Source organism: Delphinus delphis, chromosome 4, assembly GCF_949987515.2.
Source record: "Delphinus delphis chromosome 4, mDelDel1.2, whole genome shotgun sequence".
NCBI classification, from domain to species: domain Eukaryota; kingdom Metazoa; phylum Chordata; class Mammalia; order Artiodactyla; family Delphinidae; genus Delphinus; species Delphinus delphis.
This window is the reverse complement of record NC_082686.1, coordinates 306,306-322,089: the sequence shown is the minus strand read 5'-3', so window position 1 is coordinate 322,089 and position 15,784 is coordinate 306,306. Positions and strand designations below refer to the sequence as shown.

General features: G+C 51.5%; 1 protein-coding gene across 4 annotated transcripts in view; it reads left to right on the top strand.

The window, feature by feature from the left end:
- The window catches only part of PCNT (pericentrin), a 96,448-nt gene that overhangs the window by 31,375 nt on the left and 49,289 nt on the right, over positions 1-15,784 (top strand). For all 4 annotated transcript variants that reach the window (XM_060010184.1, XM_060010185.1, XM_060010183.1 and 1 more), the window contains exons 15-21: positions 1,929-2,051; positions 5,138-5,284; positions 10,409-10,560; positions 12,284-12,414; positions 12,505-12,743; positions 14,314-14,476; positions 14,756-14,968. In XM_060010184.1, the coding sequence (XP_059866167.1) occupies positions 1,929-2,051; positions 5,138-5,284; positions 10,409-10,560; positions 12,284-12,414; positions 12,505-12,743; positions 14,314-14,476; positions 14,756-14,968 (1,168 nt within the window). The remainder of the gene's footprint in view (positions 1-1,928; positions 2,052-5,137; positions 5,285-10,408; positions 10,561-12,283; positions 12,415-12,504; positions 12,744-14,313; positions 14,477-14,755; positions 14,969-15,784) is intronic.

Genomic DNA, 15,784 nt, shown 5'->3' with positions numbered 1-15,784 from the left:
TGTCCTCTCCCGTTGCGGAGCACAGGCTCCGGACGCACAAGCTCAGTGGCCATGGCTCATGGGCCCAGCCGCTCCGCGGCATGTGGGATCCTCCTGGACCGGGGCACGAACCCGCGTCCCCTGCATCGGCAGGCGGACTCTCAACCACTGCGCCACCAGGGAAGCCCGAGAATAACTTTTCAAAAACATCTTTTGCTTATATTGACTTTACCATTTGGAACAGATTAAAGAGAGTTTAGTCAGGCTGGAAATAGAACGATTGTGTGTAAGGAGGTCTTGAGGGGATGCAGGGAGTGGCACAAGTAAACCCCCTCTGAGCCTGTCCGGTCAGGTCACGGGGGCCGAGGTCACGCAGCCAGCCCGGGGGTGCTGAGGCGTCCAGGTCGCGGGGCTGAATGCGCAGTGACGTCTGTGGCCTCCCCTGACTGTCCTGCTCCAGACCTGGGGGCACGCTGGGCAGAGCAGGTCGCGGTGTCCCCACTGCCCCTCGCAGGTGTCAGGTTAGGGTGATGTCCCCCACCCACAGGGCGCCTGGCAGGGGTGCTGTGTGTCCGCTGCTCCTGACTGCGTTTGGGACGTCTTGCTGGACCTGGCGTGTCTCTGCCAGCTGCCTGGAAACCCCTCCTGAGGCAGTGGAGGTTGGGGAACAAGTCCTGTGCGTGCCTCCCGCTCCTGTAGCAAGGGCCGCTCTGTGCTGGGGCCCGCGGGGCCTCAGCGGGGCAGACGACCCAGGCGCTTGGCATTGGTGGGCTGGTTCTTCCTTCCCAGCCACAGCTCCGTACGGCACCCACCCTCCGCCCTCTCTGTTTGTGGGCAGTGACTCCAAGGCCTGGAAGGACCCTGTGGCCAGAAAGATCAGCCTGAGCCCCCGGGCCCGGGCTCTCACGTGCACAGTGCAGCCTGCAGGCCCCGGGACTCCAGGCACGCCGGGGTGTGGGGTGCTCTTGGACTCTGACCCTGACCCCAAACAGAAGTTCACTTTTATCTGTTTGTATACATTTGGCTTCCGTGAAAGATTTTTGCTTGAAGAATGTGATCTGTGGCACAAGTTTTTCAAGAAGCAGGTGCTTACGCTTCGACCTGTCAACCAGAGCGTTTAACAGGCCAGCGAGCGTGCGGGGTCCGCCCTCAGGACCTGTTTGCCGAAGGTGCTGAGGGGGAGGGGCGCAGATGCCTGTGCCGGGCGGGCGGGCGGGCACCCGAAGAGCGGTCCACGCGCGGGGTCCTGTCTATCATGTGCTTTTGCGGGATTTGCCTCTTCTTGGGTGCTGATGTTTTCTTATTTTTCCCAGCGTCCTTCAGTGTCCTGGAGTCTGTTTTTGGGGAAAGGGAGTGTGGCTTGTCCTCCTCTCCCTTGGCCTTGCCCTGCTGGTCTGTGGTGCCCGTTGGCATTCGGGGTTTTGTTCTTGTTCACTAGCATTTTGTGGTTGGCACACACAGAGCCAGCATCCGTGGTCAAATCTGGTTACTGTCAAGGCTGCGGCTTCCTTCCTGGCTGTGAACCATCTGGGTGAACCCCGTCCTTCCCATGAAGTGGTTTTGTGGTGCAGATGAGACGGTTAAAGGGCTTTGGAAACTGCCACATGTCCCAACTTGAAATTGCACTTGATGCTTCCTTTTAAAGGATTGAATTAAATCTATTCCAGGAGAGGAAGTTTATAAAAATGTTCTGTGTTAATTCAGAAATGGTCTCTAGAACTTCAAAGTATAGTTTCAGTGTTGTGCTGTGCAAACCCCATTTACTGATGCTTGTGACTGAGGTGAGAATCCAGAGCCCACAAAGAGTGACTTGACGTTTTCTGTGAGCTATAACCTGACTGCTGCGTGTCGTCACGTGGAAATATGTGGAATAAGCTGAGCTCCAGCCTCACCTCAGATCCACGCACATGGGCAAGGCCCAGTGTTGACCTTCCTCCCCACTCAAGCAGGGCGCTGCGGTTCCTGCGGAGCTGGAAGAGGAGGAGAAGCAGCGGCTCTGCTGTCGGGAGGAGATTGAGCTGCTGAAGTGTCGGTCGGAGGCGCTGCTGGAGCAGCACATCACACAGTTAAAGGTACTGGGCTTAAGGGTGATCTATTTCATTGCTATCCTTTCTCACCTGCAAAGTAAATAAGAAAAATTTATTCTAAATTAATTTTGATATGCAAAATTAAAACATATTCATTGTCTTAGTAACTGAGATTTTTCAAGGCAACTTTTTTTCCTTCATTTTTATGTTTAAGTTGACTAGTTAGCATTCCTTTTCTCTTAAGAAATTGTCATCAAATAGTTGACCCTTAACCAACACGGAATTAAGCGTGCCGGCCCTCTGCACAGTTGAGAATCTGCGTGTGATTGATAGCTGGCCCTCGGTACACGTGGCTCCTCCGTATCCGCCGTTACTGTGCATCTGCACGCTCAACCAGCCGCGGATCGTGTGGTGCTCTAGTGTTCACCATTGAAACAAAATCCATGGGGCTTCCCTGCGGTCCAGTGGCTAAGGCTCCTCGCTCCCAGTGCAGGGGGCCTGGGTTCGATCCCTGGTCAGGGAGGTAAGATGCCCCATGCTGCTCAGCACGGCCCGAAACAAACAATCCGGGGGTAAGTGGACCCACACTGTCCAACCCCATGGTAAAGAGCCGGCTGTATTTAAGCCTGGGAAAATCTGAGCCCTGCTCATGGCCTTGCTTTGGTGACTCAGCAGCGGCCACGTCAAGCCTTGTCTTGCTTCAAGGGGCCTGTTGCCACGGAAGGGTGTCTGCACGGGATGAGTGAGCATTCAGCATTACTTCTCACAATGATTTTTAGTGTGGTTTTGTTTTGTTTTTAATTACAACTTTATTGAGATATAACGCACATATCATAAAAGATCACTCTTTTTGAAATATACAGTTCGGTGGTCTGCAGTATATTCACAAAGTTGTACAACTCTTATTGCTGTCTAATTCCAGAACATTTACATCACCACAAAAGAAACCCCCCACCCGTTAGCAGTCTCTTCCCTCCCCCAGCCCCTGGCAACCCCTGATCTACTCTCTGCTTCTGTGGAGTTGCCTTTTCTGAACATTTTTTAGAATCGAATCATGCAAAATGTGGCCTTTTGTGTTTGGCTTCTTTCACTTAGAATAATGTTTTCTAGGTTCATGTATGTTATAGGGTGTGTCAGTACTTGCTGTTTGCTTTCTATATATCTTCTGTCTCTTTTGTTCCTCTAAGTCTCCATTACTGCCGCCTTTTCTTTTGATTTCCTTGATGTTTATTTTTCTATATTTTTTTGGTTTTTGTTTTGTTTTTTTGTTTGCTTTTAATTTTTTTAGTGCCTGCCCTGGGCATTACATTGAACATTTTATAACAATATGGTTCAGATTAATACCAACTTAATTTTAATAGTTCACAAAGTTGTTCTTTGGTACAGCTCCCTCCCTTCCTTCCTTCCTCCTCTGTGCTATATTGTCATACAAAGAGCATCTGTGTACACGTTGTGCTCGTTCCTTACGCATTTGTCTCTACATCACATAGAATCACATAGTGCAAACTATACACGTCAACAGAAAAGACAAAATAAATTACTTGCTTTTCACTGCTTTCTAGATTTTCTTTGTCTCTCAGCAGTTTGATTATGATGTGTCCAGGTGTGGATCTCTGAGTTTATCCTACTTGGAGTTCATTGAGCTTCTTCTATGTATAGATTAATATTTTTCATCAAATTTGCAAAGTTTTTAGGCATATTATCTTCAAGTATTCTTTTGCCCTGTTCCCTTTGTCCTTTCCTCTGGGACTCTCATGATGTGTATGTTGGTCTTTGAGGATGTCCTAAAGGCCTGTGAGCCTACTTACTTTATTTCTTTTTTCTTTTTTTTTCCTTTTTGTTCCCCATAATGAATAATCTCATTTGACCTGTCTTCATGTTTGCTGATTCTTCTACCCACTTGAATCTGCTGTTGAGTCCCTCTAGTGAAACTTTTATTTCAGTAATTGTGCTTTTCAGCTCCAGAATATCTATTGGGTTTCATTTTATAATTTTATCTCTTTATTGTGGGGCTCTGGTTGGGGCATGCCTTTAATGCTGTGGCAGGCAGTATACATCTCTGCCTTAGCTTTCACTTCCTTTTTTTTGATCAGCCTCTTATTAGCTCCAATTGTTATCACTGCCTCAGGCCGCTGAGATGTTAAACAGTTGCTGCTAATTGTTTTTGCCAAATGGCTCGGGCACAGGATTGTTGAGGTGAGCTCTGAGTCAGAGCCAATAAAAAACCAGCTTTGAGAATGGAGCTCTTCAGTGAGCTGCCAGACAGGTCAGTTAGTGACAGTTGGTGGTGGTGCTTTGGTGCAACCCATTCTTCTCCTGCTCCCCCCATGGTTGCTGGGCTGCATTTTCTTTCTTTTTGTTTTGGCGGGTTCCCCGATCAGAGATTGAACCCTGGCTGAACCCCAGGGCCCACAGCAGTGAAAGCTTGAAATGGTCTTAACCACTGGACCACCAGGGAATTCCCTGGGCTGCATTTTCAAGGCTATCCCAGAGACTGGAGTGATGGGATTAGGGCAGGTTCAAACACTCAAAGCTTCCTGCTCTGATGGCGACTCAGCCTTTGTTTTTAATAAACACTTTAATTTCCAGAGCTATGAAAAAGTTCATTTTGACAGTTTTTGCCAGTGTTCTCAGTGCTCCTGCAGAGGAGTGGATTTTTGGAGGTCCTTATTCTGTCATTCTGGAAGGGCTATCTCTGTAGTTAAAAAAAAAAAAGCTTATTTCATTAATGTATTTTAATTCATTAGGTGAACATTATTAAAAAATATTTTTTATTATTCAAGAAGAAACAGTGTTTATTTTTTAAAACCAGAGAAAGTTAGGTTTCTAAATATCTTGGATTTTGATGGTCATGATACCCTGATGATGGAGAATTTCTTAACGTGACCATTGGGAAAGGTAGCAGGTTGTTTCTTTTGTATTCTATATGATAAGCACATTTGAACGCATGTTCACTGGGGATAGTGGCCTTGGCCTTTTTGGTCATTGTTCTTGGCACAGAATACGGAATCAATGAATATTTGTTGAATGAACTAAATTCTAGTGAACAGCAGAGAAATGGAGAAATGATCCTTATAATTTTATAGCTTAATGACATTTTTTGTTGTTGTTAATAATGTACTTTTGTACAGGGTGAATTTGAAAGTGAAAAGAAAGCTGCTTTGCATGAAAAAGAGGCGATACGTAAACTTGAGCGCGAGCAGGCACAGTCTCTTTACCAAAAAGAGAAAGAGTCTCTGTCTCTGCAGCTTCGGGAGAAGAATAACCAAATTCTGCAGGTATGTGGGATGCACCTTTTCTTTGTTTATTCTTTTTTGTGTATGGTAAAATGTGCATAACATAGTATTTACCATTTCAACCATTTTAAGTGTACAGCTTAGTGACATTAACCACATTCACAGTACTGTGCAGGTATTGCTGCTCTCCATTTCCAGAACTTGTTCATCATCCCAAGTAGAAGCTCTGCCCTCATTAAAAATAATTCCTGGGCTTCTCTGGTGGCGTAGCGGTTAAGAATCTGCCTGCCAGTGCAGGGGACACGGGTTCGAGCCCTGGTCTGGGAAGATTCCACATGCCGTGGAGCACCTATGCCTGTGTGCTACAACTACCGAGCCTGCACTCTAGAGCCTGCGAGCCACATCTGCTGAGCCCGTGTACCACAACTGCTGAAGCCCACACGCCTAGAGCTTGTGCTCCGCAACAAGAGAAGCCACCACAACGAGAAGCCCGTGCACCACACCTCGCCGCAACTTAGAGAAAGCCCGCACGCAGTGCAGCCAAAAATAAATTAATCAATTAATTAATTAAAAACATAATAACTCCCATCCCCCTCCATCCTTCCCTGGTACCCACCACTGTACTTCTGCCTTTGTGAATCTGACTCCTCGAGGGATCTCATTTCAGAGGAATCACACAATATATGTTCTTTCGTGTTTGGCTCATTTCACTTAGCATAATGTCCTCAAGGTCCATCCACGTTGTGCGTGTATCAACATTCATGGCTTTTTGTGGCCGACTAATATTATTCCACTGTATATAGGCACCATATTTTGTTTATCTGTTCATCTGTTGGTGGCCATCTGTTCATGGTCGTCTCTTCCTTTGGCTGTTGTGCGTATAATGCTGCTGTGGACACTGCGATGCAAGTGTTTGCTTCAGCCCCTGCTTTTGAGTTTTGGGGTATATATCTAAGAACAAAGTTGCTGGGTCATATGATAATTCTGTGTTTAACTTTTTGAGGAACTGCTAAACTGTTTTCCACAGCAGCTGTGGCATTGTGCATTTCCACCAACAGTGCACAAATGTTGCAATTTTTCCGCATTCTTGTCAACACTTGTTGTTTTTCATTTTTTAAAATAATAGCCATTGTAATGGATATGAGGTGATACCTTGTTTCTATTTGCATTTCCCTAATCACTGGTGGTGTTGGACATCTTTTCATGGGTTTATTGGCCATTTTTGTCTGTTCAGGTCCTTGACAGTTTTTTTTTATTGAAGTACAGTTAATTTACAATGTTGTGTTAGTTTCAACTGTATAGCAAAGTAACTCAGTTATACACATATATAGGTATATACATATGTGTGTGTGGATATATATAAAGTGGAGATATATACTTTTTCAGATTCTTTTCACTTAGAGGTTATTACAAGATATTGAATGTAGTTTTCTGTGCTATACAGTAGGTCCTTTTTGGTTATCTATCTTATATACAGTGGTGTCTACATATTAATCTCAAACTCCTAATATATCTCCGTGTCTGAGAGTCTATTTCTGTTTTGTAAATAAGTTCATTTGTATCATTTTCTTAGATTCCACATATAAGTGATATCATACAGTATTTTTCTCTCTGTCTAACTTATTTCACTAAGCATAATACTCTCTAGGTCCATCCATGTTGCTGCAAATGGCATTATTTCATTCTTTTTTATGGCTGAGGTCCTTGACAGTTTTTGAATTGGGTTTTTTTTCATTATTATTATTGAAAATACGGATGTGTATTTATACTATTTTTAGAGATAGTCCCACTGTGTGATCTTTCAGAGTCATAACAGTACTGCTGCTTTCTTTGACTTTATCATCATACAGGGTCACTGGATTTGAACCTATTCACACACTGGAGGCACGGTTTTCTTATGAATATGTGCAGGCACTGCGCTAAGCACGTTAGATGTAGAGTTTTCTCATTTCTGTGCAGCTCTCTCCCTCTCAGGACACTGAGGCCTAGGAGAGGCTCCGTTAGTTTGCTCAAAGTCCGTGGCTGCCAAGTGGTGGGGCCAGGCCTTCTGACTGTAAACACTGCACATGGGTGTGTCTGACTTAATTTGGTACCAAAGATGTCAAAGTCATTCCCAGCCAGATTCAGGGCAGCATGTATCTGTGGAGGTCAGTCATTAGCTGCCCGTCAAGGGGCATGTTCCTGGCTGCAGAGGCCCCTCTTGTGCTGGGAGCCCAGCCACGAGAAGGCAGGAGGATGGGGGGGGGCACGTGCAGGGGAGCAAGGACGGCACCAGGGCTTAGGCAGGAGGGGGGTCCATGAGGAAGAACGAGCCTCTCGAAGTGTTTCTTAAGCTTGTTCTTCAGTATACCAGGCATTTCTGCTGGTACATGACATGCATTCTTAAAACAGCTCATTCTGTACAAAATACTAAAAGTTTGTACAGAATACACCATTCAGAGCCTCTGCGATTTTATACCTCAAGGACCAGAAACAGTATCAGTCCTAATAAAAGTATTACTACAGTTAAAAAGAAATGTTAAATTCTGAATTAAGAGAGAAATTGTAAAACATACATAGCGATTTACCTTTAAAAAGGGGGGATGGTTGCTTGATGGCAGGAGTGTGAGAGAAGGTGGGGAGGAAAGACTGAGAGGCGCCAGGAGTGGGGGAGGCCCTCGTGCGGGCGCGTGGAGGCGGGCAGCAGGAGGCTCCCCTGGGCCGGTGGGCCGGGCTGTGCGTCCGCTGCCCAGAGGCTCCCCGGTCGGAGCAGGGCGCGCGACCCTTCAGGAAACCAGACTCTGCGGGAAGCTGTTTCCACTGTGAAATTATCTTACAGGTGTCCTGAAAATGTACATGTTCGGTTCAAGTAATACTGTGGAGTAAGGATGGTGTCCCACCACCCACGTGAAGCACCTCAGGAGACCCCCCTGCCCCCTGCTCCCCGCCGAGGCAACCACCCTTCTGATCGTTGCAGGTTTCTTGCTCACTGGTGTGTTTATTCCTGGACACTCTGCTGTTGAGCCTCAGCCCTTTCCGGCCTTCACAAGGGGGTGTGTGCTGGCCTCCCTCGTTCCGTGTTGACTGGAGGTTCACAGACGGCGCTGGGGGGGCCGTACCCGCCACCCAAGCTGCCGAATGGCATCCGTTGCGTGTGTGCTCATCGGTGGACTTGGGCCTGTTTCTGTCTTTCTGCCATTATAAATAAAGCTGCCCTGAGTTTCCTACACACACCTCTTACTCCAGATGTGCAGGAACTTCTTAAACCCAGAAGTGGGTGTCCAGGTTGTGGGGTTCTGCCCCTGCTGGGTAACCCCAAGGCTGTTTCTGGGTGGTTCCACCAGTCGTGCACTCGAGCTCCTGTTACTCCACATCCTCTCCTGGAATGTTCTTGCTTTTTAATTTTTGCCAATTTTGTGGCAACGAAGTGGTGTCTCTTGGTGGTCTTAATTTGCTGATGAGATGCGCCTCTGTTACTATGTTTGTGATCCATTTGTGTTTCCCTTTCTGTGGAATACCTTTTTGTATCTTTGGCCATTTTTCTATTTAAAACAGTTGTTCGTCTTTTTCTTACTGATTTAGGGAAGTTTTTTTTTGTATTTCTGGATTTCTTCTAATTTGTGGGGTTTTTCTTCCCTTTTGTCATCTTTTGATGAACAAATGTTCTTCATTGATGAATTAACTCTATTACCTTATTGAGTACAGACTGTCCCTGACTTACAGTCGTTTGACTTAGGAAGGATTTTTTGACTTACGATGGTGTGAAAGCAGTGTACATTCAATAGAAACAGTACTTTGAATGTTGAATTTTTATCTTTCCCTGGGCTAGTGATATGTGGTCCAGTTCTCTCCTGTGATGCTGGGCAGGGCAGCCACAGCTCCCCATCCACCACACGACCAGAAAGGTGAACGACTGATGCGCTGACAGCCATTCTTGACCAAGACAGCCAGCCACTCTGCTTTTCCTTTTCAAAAGATTACTGTTAATTAAAGAAACCAGGCATCTCAAGTTAATGAATTTAGCGCTTTTCTATATAGGGGAAGAAGCAAAGTCTGGGCTCACTGAAATCATTTTTTTGATCTGTACCTCCTCTACCTGGGGCCAGTATCCTGTGCTTTCCCATCCTGAGCCCACTCAGAGCTCACTGTCTGGGCGGCTCTGGTGGCTTGATGGCTGCAACATCCTTTGTTTACTGATATGGCAGGTGACCCTTTTCATTCACAGGTGTATTAAATGCATTTCCTTCTTTAAAAAATTAATTATTTACTTTTGGCTGCATTGGGTTTTCATTGCTCTGCGCGGGCTTTCTCTAGTTGCGGTGAGTGGGGGCTACTCTTGTTGCAGTGCATAGGCTTCTCATTGCAGCGGCTTCTTTTGTTGTGGAGTGCGGGCTGTAGGCACACGGGCTTCAGTAGTTGTGGCACGCGGGCTCAGTAGTTGTGGCTCACGGGCTCTAGAGCGCAGGCTCAGTAGCTGTGGCGCATGGGCCCAGCCGCTCTGCGGCATGTGGGATCTTCCCGGACCAGGGCTCAAATCCGTGTCTCCTGCATTGGCAGGCGGATTCTTAACCACTGTGCCACCAGGGAGGTCCTTAAATGCATTTTCGATGTATGGTATTTGCAGTTTAGGATGGGTGTCTTGGGATGTAGCCCCACTGTAGGTGGAGGAAGATTTGATAGGAATGCAGGTGAGGGAGCAGGGCCAGCAGAGGGAAGGGTCTGCCGTCCACCAGCCCCACGCTGGCCTCTGGGGCCGCCCCAGCCTCGAGCCGTCCGGGCATGCAGTTCATCTTCTGTGTCTCTTTTGTCCATTTCTTGGTCATTGTTTGCCATCTTGAAACTTGCCATTCTCTGTTTACTTATTCCATTTTCTTTCATTTTACCAGCGACCTATATGGCCCAGTGGTTTATAGGAGCTACACTTTTTCCCCAGGTTCCCTCTATGCACAGCATTGAAACTGTTTTCTGTTCCCTTTGTTCTCTTCAGTAAATTGGTTTCAAAATTACACCTTCTTTTTCCTCCGGCCTGTGCTTTGCGTGCTTTATGGGCCCCACGCTGGTGTCCCATCATCCGTTTTCTCCATCCCACAAACCACAGACCTACTGTTAGATAAAGAAAGTTCCTTATAGAAACTTAGTTTTAACTAAATTGTCTTAACTAAAGCTTTAACAATTTTTCTTCAACAGCTAAAAGACCAGATTTTATCCTTAAGTCGTGAGATAGAAGAGCGCCAGTCCGAACTGGAGAGGCTTCAGCAAAGGCGGGAAAGGGAGAACCAGGAGGAAACAACTCTCATCTCAATGCTCAAGTCCGACATCGACCTGTCCCACAGCGAGAGGTCAGTGGCCGCCTCTGCTTCTCGGGCTGGAGTGCATGTTGGCACCTGGTGGATGGGACCCTGTGCTGCGTGGTCCTCTCATCCAGGAGGGCCTTAAACTGCAAGATGAGCGCTGAGTCATGGCACCCACATACCCACCACCTCGCTTTGCCAAACCTTCTCATTTTGCCAGGTTACAAGATTTGATGCTGCTATGAAGGCAGTTACCGACCCGTCCCTTTTCTTGTTTGTTTGGGAGTCTTATTTAGGAAATAGTTTCCCACCTGGCGCTAGGCAGGTTTTAGCTCCGCTTCTCGTGTGCTTCTGGAGTGAGCTGTTCAGTTGTGTTTGCCTGATGTCAGGAGACGCTCTCGTCTTTGCCTGTCGGGGCCATTGGCTCAGCATCACCCGGGAAGGTGCAGCTCACTGGCCGACCTCTCTGGGCCCCTTTGTGCATCCCTTGGCCTGTCCCTGCCGGTATCTCATGGTCCTGCTGGTCTGGGGTTCCCGCTGCCCCTGGACCCACGTCCTCAGCAGCGCGGCACTACCGTATATGTGGTGCTGAGGGTCAGAGGAGGAGGGGGGAGGGCTGCTGTGCAGAGGGCGGGTGCCGCTCACGTGGGCTCCGTCTCTCCGTTCATGCTTTCACGGCTTCGTTATCTCTGCGAGGACCTTGTGTGCTGTGCCCAGCTGCCTTGCGGCTCGATGAGGGGAGTGCAGGGCAGGACGTGTCAGGCCTGGCCCTGCCCTCGGGGGGCTGGCAGAGAGCAAAGGCCCCGAGGCGTTCGGGGGGTGTGCCCGGCAGGTGAGATGCCCTGACAGCCACGAGTGTTTGGCGTTCATGAGGCTCCTCAGGGACCAGGGGTCGGTATGGCCTGGACGGGGCCCAAGGAGGAGGGGGGGCTGGTGCCTTCTGGCATTTTCTCTCAGAGCAAAGCAGACACCGCCTGCCCGAGCCCGTCTGGGGGTGGTCCTTATGCCCTCCCCGCACGCTCCCTCCGAGGGGCCTGGGCAGCAGCAGGGGCTGTCGGGCCCGCCGTTTGCAGTCTACCCCCGCCTGCCCCCGCCCCTCACGTCCCCACGTCCCTACGTCCCTTTCTCACCATCTCTGGCCGTGACCTGGGGTGTCAGCTTCCTGAGGGGCGGATCTTCCCGTGTCTTGAGTGGCGTTTCCCTGTGCTGGGCCCGAGGGAGGGGTGTGAGCCGCGGGCGGATGGGGCTGGCCAAGCCCTGACGTCTCGTGGGCACCGGAGCCACGGCCTGGGTGGGGTCACCGTGCCCCAGCTGATGCCCCCCAGCTGGAAGGGCTGGTCTGGGAGGATGCGGCTCAGAGACAGGACTCCTGTCCTAGGGGAACCAAATACCCCAAACTCCATGTTTGTGTGGCCCCAGAGAGAGACACGGGGAGACACGGCACCTTCCTGTGCTGGTGGGCTGTGGGCAAGGGGTGACCTGGGCGTTTGAGCCGGTGTCTCCTGAGAGGGTGGGGCCTCAGGGGCCACGTCGGCGCCCAGCTCTGCTCCTGAGTGCCAGAGAGGCTGTGGCGGGGGGCAGGCTGGGTCTGTGCAGGTCGTGGTGGCGCCGCTGCGGGCAGAGCAGCTGGGAGGGGGTCCCGGATGAAGCCCCTGTGCTGGGCTGGGCGCAGGCCTCCAGGAGAGGGACACTCAGGTCGCCCACGGTGCTGCTCGCGTGCGGTCAGCCGGGCGGGGTTTCGGCTGATGCTGCCCGTGTGTGCCCCTCTCAGGAGAGCTCTCCGGGACGCCCTGAGGAGGCTGCTGGGCCTGTTTGGGGAGACGCTCAAGGCCGCCGTTGCCCTGAAGAGCCGCATCGGTGAGCGCGTGGGGCTCTGCCTGGAGGACGAGAGCCCGCCTGCAGGTGAGCGCCGACAGCCCTGTGCCCGCAGACCCGAGGCCGGGCACCGGGGGTCCTCCTGGCAGCATGGCTCCTGTGTCTGCTCGCTTGTAGCCCCAGCCCTGGACGAGGTGTGGCCCGGGCTCGACGCGGCCCTGCCGGAGCTGGACAGCGCATCGCCCGAGTGTGCCGAGACGTCGTCAGTGGCTGAGATTAGCAGTCATGTCTGTGAGAGCTTCTTCATGAGCCCAGAAAGCACGCTGGAGTATGAGCGGCCCGTCAGGAGGATCTACCGGAGCCTGGGCCTGGCGGTGGACGGCCTCCTGGAGATGGTCCTGGACTCCACCAGGCAGGTGAGGCACGGCCCCTCGGCCTCTCTGCAGAGGAGGGTGACAGGCTGAAGGAGTGGGCGGGGGGCCGGTGGGTGACAGAGGCTGCCTGGCAGTGGCAGCGCAGCCCCAGGTGCCTGCGGGTGCTGGGCAGTCAGGGTTTCTGATCCTCCACCAGACCGTGCGGGCGAGACGGAGGTTTCCCCTCCCCAGGCGGGTCTGACTTCTTTCTCTCCTCTCTCTGCCGGGTGTCGCCCTGAGCCTGTTACTCCCAGGGAGGTTCGCCCACATGTTTTCCTCAAATAGGAGTCTTTTCTGAGCCGAAATTCTTGGGGAAGTAGGCTTGCTGTGAATGAAAAGTAAAACCTCGGTGCACTTAATTTAGATCATGTGTGTTCAGCCTCTTTTACTGCACCTTGTACGCCATTTTCATTCCGTTTTGAATACACTTACGTTTAGAGATTATTACTGAAGATGGGAATTTGTTAACCTTTTAGAACGCTTCAGACAATTAGCACAGACATTAAGTAGGAAAGCTTGGAAAGCAATAGAGAGCCTTTTCCCAAAGTTGCCCAGTTAAAAAGTAAGCATTTTCACGTGAAGCATCGCTGTTCACGTCTCAGAAATATTGAGACGCGAATGCAGGTAGAGCCACAGTGTCGAGCTCTGAAGTTTCTCCTCTGGTTTCGTCCCATCTTCTCTCAGAAACCGGACAGAGTTGGGCAGCATCTTACGATAAATAATCAGGTGCTTTGGATTGTCCCCAAGCGCAGTTAACGGAACAGACGCCGTCCAGTCTGCAGTCTGACCTGGCCCACGGCCCTGTGTCCCCGCTGCCCCCACTGTGTGCTCTGCAGGGGCACCTGGGTGTGTAAGCGGGGAAGCAGGGGAGGGAGGTGGGAGTTGACACAGGCAGCGGCCAGAGGGGCGCGAGGAGCCCCTGTTCAGGTCGGGGTCAGTGGTGGGGCTGCCTGAGGGGCAGCGGCCGCCGAGAGCTCGGGCAGGCTGCCCACAGCAGGGCATGAGGAGGGGCAGCGCCAGGGGCTGTTTTCAAGGTAAAACCAACAGGTTTCCTTAGAGGCTGGGTCTGGAAGGGTCAGAGTTGGTTACACGCAGGGGGAGGCTGAGGGGGCCCGGGCCAGGTGCCGAGTTGTCGGTCAGGAGAGCTGGGTGTAGACGTTTTGAATTCAGAGATTAATCTGGGCCCTCCAGCCTGTGGGTGATGGCCCAGGAGCCTTTCCCATCCTCCACCTGCAGTCACCAGGGGGCCTGTCCCTGCCCGGGTGCCAGGCTCCTGTCGGTGTGTCCTCTGAAATGACCCCCCCCCGCCATGTTCCACGCAGACACATGTGGGGTCGACGGTCACGAACGGTGTGTCCGTGCAGTGTTGTCTGTGTCTCCATGTGCAGAACTTTCCTTTTTTGAAAATTTGTTGCTTATTTAGTAACTGACATAACGTTGAACGTGGAAATTGATGTTTGTTACAGGATATTTATGGGTTCCCCAGAATTCGATGCAAATAGAACTCTGTTGGTGTCAGTATAAGCTTTGATTACTTTTGGTCCAAAATGCCATTTTCAAACGCGTTTCACAGCTGGAGGAAGCACGTCAGATTCATTCTCGTCTTGAGAAGGAGTTCAGCTGCAAGAGCGAGGAGACGGCGCAGGTGGTGCGGAAGCACCAGGAGCTGCTGGGGCACCTGGACGCGGAGAGCGCGGCCAAGGCCCGGCTCGAGCTGGCGCTGCACACGGCGGAGGGTGAGCGGGGCCTGCCTGCCGGGGACGCGCGTCGTGCTGGGGTCTCAACAGCAAGGGCGTCAGCCACCTTCCTGGGGTTGCGCCGCTGCCCCGACCCCGCGCACCTGGTGCCTGGCGCTCGCTCACGGTGGCCGCGTGCGCTGGGCCCTCGTCTTGCCCGCCGCTCCTGTGCCTCGCGGGGAGGGTGGTCCGGTGCCGTCCCTGGGGGAACAGGACGCCCCGCCCCCGCCCCCCCCCCCCCCCCCGGGGCCTTACAGCGCCCTCCCGCGTGGACCGCAGGCATCGTCGAGGGCTTCACAGAGGAGAGGGCCAGCCTGCAGGAGGCACTGGGCCGGAAGGAGGCGAGTGAGCAGGCCCTGGTGGCTGAGCTGGAGGGCCTGAGGCAGCAGCTGCAGTGTGCGGCCCGACGGCAGGCGGAGCTGCAGGAGGAGAACTCCGTGCTGTGGAGCCAGAAGGAAGCCTTGGCTGTGGAAGCCGGAGAGAGGGAGACCGGTAAGGAGGCCGAGCTGCAGCCGGGGGTGCGGGCAGAGCCGGGCTGGCCCGGACGCAAGGCTTTGAGGGCAGAGAGGACGAGGTTGCGGGGTCGCGGGGCTGCGTGTGGCTTGAGGGCAGCTGCGGTGGCTGACTGTGCTGTAGGAAAGGCTGCTGACTCTGAGGCCGGGTCGCCTGGCCAGGGGGTCGCCCACCTGTGTGTGGTCGTCAGCCTCGGCATCCTGGAGGCAGTGGTCCAGCAGGGAGTGTCTGTTTGGGATCAAAGAATTGCAGTTTGGAGCACGCAGATTCGGGTCCCGCTAGGCAGTAGAAACAGTTGGGGCTTTTGAGGGTGAGGACGGGGGGCGGTTTGCCTACAGAGAATTTATTTGGAGTCAGAGGCAGAAGCCAGTCTGGGCTGAACGTGCCTGAGGGCCGAGGCCGTCACGAGGGAGGAGAAGGCCCGTTACGGGGATGGGAGCAGGTGCGGTTCTTGCTGCGCCCCTGGAATCTCTGAGCTTTGGCCCAGGTCCCAAGTTCACGGCTCCCCTCGCTGGGGCCCGGCTTGAGTTCCACTCCTTAATGACCCCCAGGCTCCGTGTTAGAGCCCCTTGACATGCTGACTCTGCTTTGTTTCACATTTCACAAGATAAATAGCCAAGAATGTGAAAAAAATGAGGGCTACTTAAAAGTTTTCTTTAAAATTACCAGACAAGTGTTAACCTTAGCTAGGAAGACATACGGTTTTTGTTTTGGTTTTTTTTTAAACATCTGTATTGGAGTATAATTGCTTTACTGACGTACAGTTTTAACAAAAGCAGGTCATTATAGTTTGAG